Genomic DNA, 7413 nt, shown 5'->3' on the forward strand with positions numbered 1-7413 from the left:
TTTTTTTTTTTGTGTCTGTTACCACTTTTTCTCAGCTCTCACCGAACCGATTTCTTTCAATGATACGTCAAAAGATCACAAATTGTATCTAGTCACGGACCGACTAAAGAACACGTTGTCAGATACTATACATGCGATATCTGTGGGAACAAATCATACGAAAAAGAAACCAATTACCTATTTTGCTTGTGAGGTCACAACCATTTATTCATTTTGTATTTATATTTTAAACAAAGTACTGCGTTTAATGGTTAAATACCACGTGATCATTACATGATTTTCCATTGAACAAACATACGTGAAAAAGCTTTTTTGCAAAATCTAAAATCTAAAATAGAAACAGAACTATTATTATTACGCACACAAAAAACTGTATGTATCAAAAATTTAAAGTTAATAAAATATACTAATACATATATTACTCACTACTGATCGGTAGTGCATTTATCTAGAGCTAAATAGAATTTGAAATATTTAGATCATCATATAGTATATTATTTCTTGAAGATCTGTTTTAAGTTACAAAATGTAATATATAACTATATACTTTTGATACTTTCATCGAAAAAATGTAGTGTTTTCAATTGAATACCTAATTCAATAATAATTGATGAATAATTAATAATAATAATAATTTAAAACCCAACCCTCAATAATTTATGAAAAAATACAATTAATAATAAATTCATTTAGTTATTAGTTGCCATTAAAAGTTTAGGCTTAGAGGCATGTTTTTCTATTTATTAATGTACACTTAATAAATAAGCACGAGATAAAATGTTTCACAGGCAGTTTGCAACTTTTTATTAATTGATTCGAAATATTTACATAAATTCAGCAATTAAAATATATTTTTACAATGTATAACCGGTTGCTTACTTAGGTTGCATTGCAAATTTAATTAGTTTTTCAGTACAACATGTAGTACAATAAATAATAACTTTAAAATATGCTGTAATATTGAAACTTAATAAAGTAAGAGCTATTTAATTTGAATATTCGACGGCAAACTGATCAATTTTTCTTATCTATTAGAGCTCAAGTTAGAAGCCTAACATTAATCAATTCAAACTAAATGGTAAAGTAGGAAATCCGTAGGCAGAGTACAAGAAGATGTACTAGATAATTATAGCGAAATTTACTAGATTTAAAGAGAAAGTAGGCGGACTCCAATTAAAAATCAATATAAAAATCCATTCTCATTCTACAATAATAATTATTTACAACGCTGAAAAAAAAATACAGCAGAATAATTAACAACTCGCTTCTTAATATTGGTATTGGTATGTAACAAAGTAATTCGATTTCTTACAATATTATAATTGTAGAAAGTGTATAAAGTTGCATCAAATATGTAGAAAAGAATATTTTACCACGTAAGTATAATTATTGGGTTTTGTTTTATAGTAAATAACTCATAAATTACCAAATGCGACAAGATGACTAAAAAGTGTACTCGCAGTAATTTAGATCGATATTATATAAAAATTAATAATAATTATTAAAGCGGAACGAAATATTTCTACAGAGTTTATTTAGTTTGATAAACAATCATTCTAGTCGTACGAAAACGTGTATTTTATTTTAATTACTGGTAGTGTTGTAGTTATGAACTGACTTGGGCTTTTGTTAGTTGGATTGTTTCTAACCGACTAGTAATCACTCCAAATATTTTAATGAAATTTTCAGATTTCAAACATTTTTTAGTGTTTTTTACATTAACTACAAACTGAAACAATATTTATATATTTTTTTTACGTTTTCCTTTGACATTCAAACGATAGATATAATAGCTTTTATTCGTCCCTAGTGTAAAATTACAAAACTGTTAATTAAAAACGTATTGTGCAGAGGCCTTTTATTTCTCCCCTTATATTTGCACTAATCCTCTATTTGAGATAAACACAGAAAGAATGTGCAGAAATTAAAATGCAAATTATATCACAGATAGCATGATGAACCTGGTACAGATCCAATGGGAAATAACTTTTGCAAAACGATTTAAACTATTTAAGTTCTGCATACGTGTAATATTATCTTTTTGGTCAAATATTTTTCCCCCGAATAAAGTTTTTCCACAGTAGCTCTTTTGCGATTAAAATTAAAAATTCTTTAGTGTTTTAAATGCTGCTTATTTCTATAATGTTGACTCATGTTTCTTTGTTAGTGTTGTAGTAATATGCTCAATGCTTTGCATGACGCATCTTACAATTATTAATGAAAAATGTATAATCTGTATTTTAAATAACTTGTAAACAATCAAATAATTTATCTGTCATAACAAATATGATGTTCAACACAATTTCTTATTATTTATATATATATATGTCAATTTATCAATTGTTAAATATGTTATCTGAATATAATAATCCTGTAATGCATAATTAATACAATAAACTAAAAAGATTACTAAAAGCGCTGACAACAATATCCCTGGATTGGGGGTAATATCATTTTACTATAAAAAACACTGAAATCCTTTCAGTCCGAGAGAGTCAGGGAAAGACTCCAGAGAGACGAAAAAAAAGAAGAAGTGACAGCGACCAAAAGAGTTCGTTTTCTTCGAATTAAAAGTAACAATTATCAGTCACAGCCCTGTGTTGTTGTCGGCTGACTTTTATGCATTTTATTTATATATGAAAAGANAACTTTTACGCATTTTATTTATGTATGAAAAGAACTTGTTTTAATTATTTATCTTTTGAAGAAGTGCGAATTAAATACTTTTAAACATATATAAACATATCGAGATATTTATCAAATCATTTTGCAGCAATTTGCAAGAATAAAAGAAGTAAGTAATTTTATGTTATCCCAATTATTTGGAGTTAATAAATTTGAGTAAAGGATGACAAAGCAATAGATCATTTATTAAATTAATATCTTAAATGTCAATTTTGACTGGTTGGTTAAAGAAGTTATACATAATCACGTTATATGGTATTCGTGAACTGGCTCTGCCGTCTCGTTGCCGAGGTATTCGTGAACTGGCTTCGCCGTTTCGTTGCCTCTTAGTTAGGACATTAGAAACTAACCAGACAAAAGTTTATTCTACCTCTATAAGAGGAACTTAATATATATTTTTATATCTACTTGTCTTTGTCGTTCTAAACCCTCGAACCATACGACCCCGATAGAACCACAACATCAGGTTCTCACTAAGCCCATCACCCTTCGCTTATTTTCATTATTTTTACTTAACGTTTATTGTTTATTTTATTTGAATTATAACAGTGTTATATTTACTCGTAAATCCAACTCTCAACTATACAAATTAGTACAGATGCTTAAAACACAACTAAAATGAGTTTCATTTCATAAAATTTGTATAAGCCTACTTAAAAAAAAAAGCAAATTTTAAACAGATTGAAAATCATTGAAAAAAATATCTGAGGTATCTTTTAAATCGTCTGGCATTTCATAAACTTTTAAGGAAAATAAGTTAAACGAATTATCAATTTTAAACATTTTTGTTCTGTTTAATAATAACATATAATTAATAAATTAATCTTTATGTTAACTGTCTATATTTATTATTAACAGATACGTTTTTTGTTCGGCTCAATTGAGCATGAATAATACAAATTACCTTGTGTTGATAGAACAAGTGCCTAATAAGATTTAAGATGTACCAGAATGGTCCTAATCTTTTCTTGCGATCCCAACCAAACCTCATCGTTTGATAGACATAAGAATATATGTGTATCGATGCGAGGATTTATTCTCATCTAAAATAATATTACACTCATCTATGCATAGATAATTTGATTAAGTACGAAATACTTATATTGAAACACATTAACTAATTAAACATAAACTTAAAAAAAAATAATAATCAAGATATTCTGAAAAATGTTAATTTTAATAAAGTATACTGAAAGGATCCTTGTTTTTAAGCCATAAAAAAATTATAATAAAGTATTGTCATTGAAAAAATGTTACCAATATATTTTACTAGAATGCTTTAAGACAAATAATAAATATTTTATGCTTTGGTTGAACATTTTTATGTGTCAAATACTATTTTACTTTAATTTTGAAAATAAATTAAAATTAACGGTTCTTAAATCATAAAAAGAGGTCTATGAGCTGACTTCAGAATAATTTTGAACAATTACATGGCACCATTACTACCTTATTACGCTAAACTACCTTAATTCGTAAAATTAACAAAATCGTTTAAAACTACTCTTGCAAAAATAACTGTTTTCTTATACTTGAGTTTCGTAAAAAAAAAATTAAATTCTTGTACTCGTATCAATTAGGAATTAAAATTCAGCCACATGCAAATGATATCTTAGGTTGATTTTTGTACCATTACCGCGGTTATCTTTTAGGACTTAAGGAATCGATAGGAATTCTCTACAAGACCCGATCAACGAAAATAACGTTAATTTTTATCCTCAATCGAGTTAATCGATTGATAAAGTGCAGTCTGTTGGTATTATTATTTTCTTAGCAAGAGAGCGCAGTCATACGATGAACAAATTGTCAATACACTGATCATTAATGATTGAAAACTAGACATCTATACAAGATTGTGTACGTATATGAGGAACTGACCAACCAACCAAAGATTGCAAGAGTAAATATTAAAATACCATTAATGTTAACAAATACTATTATTAAATCACTCGTGTATTTTCACGTTATCTATTTGCTGAATTGTATTAACGAGTGTTCAGTTAAAAAACCATAATCATATATGTATGAGTTACGTTTATAATCCGATTATTAAAATGAGTTGGTCGAAATAATCATAATACTTCATTCTTATGTTATTAAACTTATCGTAACAGGTTTCTAAGATTTATTTAGAAAATTTGGTCATATGAAAATATTTAGAATCATGTTTCAATGATTTCATAAAATATTATTCACTAGGTAATTTAAAAATAACGTTTAATTGTAAAATAATAGCACATATTTTCTATATTTGCGTAAATACGCATTTTATTTAGTATACTTTAATAGACTTTATTTATCCAATACTCTAAATATAACCAAAAAAACAGTTGTGTTTTTTTATATTAAACAAAGAGAAGAGTACCATTTACTAGTATAAAAAGGGAAGACATTTTTTCTCTGTAATCGTATTGTTCATGAATAGTTATTTTTCCAAAATGTTTAAACTGCCTTTATTTTATTTACTTTGTATATGTGGTGATATTAATTTTAAAGTAACGGCCATAAGTGTTTCTGAATTTAATACTTTAGTGCAACACCCAGGGCGGAGACAATTTACAACGCCTGTTGGTGTTGATACATTTAAATACAAGGGTAAGAATTTTGATGGTATAAGAGAATAATTTGAATTAAGTACAATATTCCCATCTGGTTCAGTCACTAATATTATTACAGAAGAGAATTTTAACGATAGAGTATGGCAATTCCATTTGTTATTGGGCGTTCACTATGCTATTGATCTAATAGCTCCTCTCGAATTAACATATTATTTCTGGAAATTCTGTCAACTATATTGCAATAATGATATGAAAAAAAATGCATAGAAAGTTTGGTTGAAAATTGTCAAACCTTCTACGAAGCAAGTAGAATGATGATGAATTCATTACTATATTTTTTTTCAATGGTTGACTTATCCAACATGACTATAGAAAAAACACTTTGTAATAGGATTCATGATATTTTTTATTGTTTGAGGTACTTAGAAGAAATAATAGATCATACAACTACTCACATTATAGAAGACATTTATGAATTAGCGCGAATACATATTCGATCAACTTTTGAATGGCATACTATTAAGATTGACTACTTTTCTATAGAAAATCCAGCAGACCCTCTCCATGCTAGTTGGTGTGAAAATAATATCCCAATAGAAGAACATCTAAATAAAATTAATGAAATATGCAAAACAAATATTAATAAACTTATTGAAATTAGCAATAGTTACGGTTTTAAGTATGATCCAAAAACTCTTGCTGTCACCCTATCAACAGACAATTGAGTACAGTCATTTGGAAAATTTAAAATTATAAAAAGAAAATCTTTATCTATATTTTAATAAATAATAAAACATAATATGATTATCGAATTATTAAAATTTGAATAATTAAGAATAATATTGTGATTATCTTTGATATTTGAAAATAAAATATTTTAAATTATTATATGTTATTATATTTTTTAATTTAAAAAATATTTAATACTATAAAACTAAAAAATACTTTAATTTGTTATAACTAAAATAAAATAAAAGTAGCATTGACGATTAATTGTAAAATAAAATCACATATTTTTTATACATGCGTAAATACGTACTTTTCTATGAACATTTTAATAGAATTTATTTACCCAATACTCTAAATTTAACCAAAAATAACAATTGTGTTTTTTTATATTAAACAAAGAGAAGAGTACCATTTACTAGTATAAAAAGGGAAAACATTTTTTCTCTGTAGTTGTATTGTTCATGAAAAATCATTTTTCCAAAATGTTTAAACTGCTAGTATTTTCTTTATTTTGTATATATGGTTCTTATATTAATTTGATAGTAACGGCGACATACGTTTCTGTATTAAATACTTTGGTGCAACAGCCAGGCTGGAGACAATTTACAACGCCTGTTAATACATTTACATACAAGGGTAAGGATTTTGATGGTTTTGTAGAAGAATTTGAATTAAGTACAATATTCCCACCTGATTCGGTCACTGATATTATTACAGAAGAGAATTTTTACGATAGAATATGGCAATTACATTTGGTATTAGGCGTATACTATGCTATTGATCTAATAGTTCCAATCCAATTATCGTTATATTTCTGGGATTTCTGTCAAAAAAACTGCAATGATGATTTGAAAAATATATGCATACAAAGTTTGGCTAAAAGTTATCAAATCTTTTACGAAGAAATTAGTAGGATGCAAAAATCATTATTTTATTTTTTTACAATAATTCAATTACCCATTGAAATTGTAAAAGATGCACTTTTTAATAGAGTTCATTTTATTTTTAGTTTTTTGAGTGAGTTAGAAACAATAAAAGGGCCTACAACACCAAACAGTTCTGAAAAAACTCTTGAAATAGCGCTAGTAGCAATTCGATCAGCTTTTGAATTTCATACTCAAAAAGTTCAATACTATTGTATAGAAAATCCACCAATATCTCTCCTTAAAATTCTGTCTAAAAATAATATCCCAATGGAAGAACAACTTATACAAATTCAAGAAGTATATGATTCAAATATTAATAAACTTATTCAAATTAACAATACTTACGGTATTGAGTATGATCTAAACACTCTTGCTAAAATAAACAATCTAATACAGTTATATGGAAGGTAAACATTATAAAAAGTAAACTTTTATCTATATTTGAATAAAAAATAAAACATAATATAATTTTTGAATTATTAAAATTTGAATGATTAATAATAATATTGTAATTA

General features: G+C 26.3%; 1 protein-coding gene and 1 long non-coding RNA gene across 2 annotated transcripts in view; one reads left to right on the forward strand and one right to left on the reverse strand.

The window, feature by feature from the left end:
* Positions 1–588, reverse strand: part of LOC126904164 (uncharacterized) — a 4568-nt gene extending 3980 nt beyond the window's left edge. Inside the window, exons 1-2 of the long non-coding RNA XR_007703687.1 lie at positions 427–588; positions 178–328 (exon numbers count right to left, since the gene is read on the reverse strand). This is a non-coding gene — a long non-coding RNA (uncharacterized LOC126904164). The remainder of the gene's footprint in view (positions 1–177; positions 329–426) is intronic.
* Positions 589–6399: 5811 nt separating this feature from the next.
* Positions 6400–7413, forward strand: LOC126904160 (uncharacterized). Its single transcript, XM_050682919.1, has 2 exons — positions 6400–6608; positions 6690–7413. The coding sequence occupies exons 1-2, from the start codon at positions 6434–6436 to the stop codon at positions 7307–7309; spliced, it is 795 nt and encodes a 264-aa protein (XP_050538876.1). The 5' UTR covers positions 6400–6433; the 3' UTR covers positions 7310–7413.

The sequence above is a fragment of the Daktulosphaira vitifoliae genome, unplaced genomic scaffold (genome assembly GCF_025091365.1).
Source record: "Daktulosphaira vitifoliae isolate Bord-2020 unplaced genomic scaffold, ASM2509136v1 Scaffold_4, whole genome shotgun sequence".
In the NCBI taxonomy this organism is placed as follows: domain Eukaryota; kingdom Metazoa; phylum Arthropoda; class Insecta; order Hemiptera; family Phylloxeridae; genus Daktulosphaira; species Daktulosphaira vitifoliae.

Bases quoted from the DNA above. Each gene is read 5' to 3' on its own strand.
- LOC126904160 (XM_050682919.1), top strand. From the start codon at position 6,434: ATGAAAAATCATTTTTCCAAAATGTTTAAACTGCTAGTATTTTCTTTA. The intron at 6,609-6,689 runs GTAAGGATTTTG...ATATTATTACAG, and splicing joins TAATACATTTACATACAAGG to AAGAGAATTTTTACGATAGA.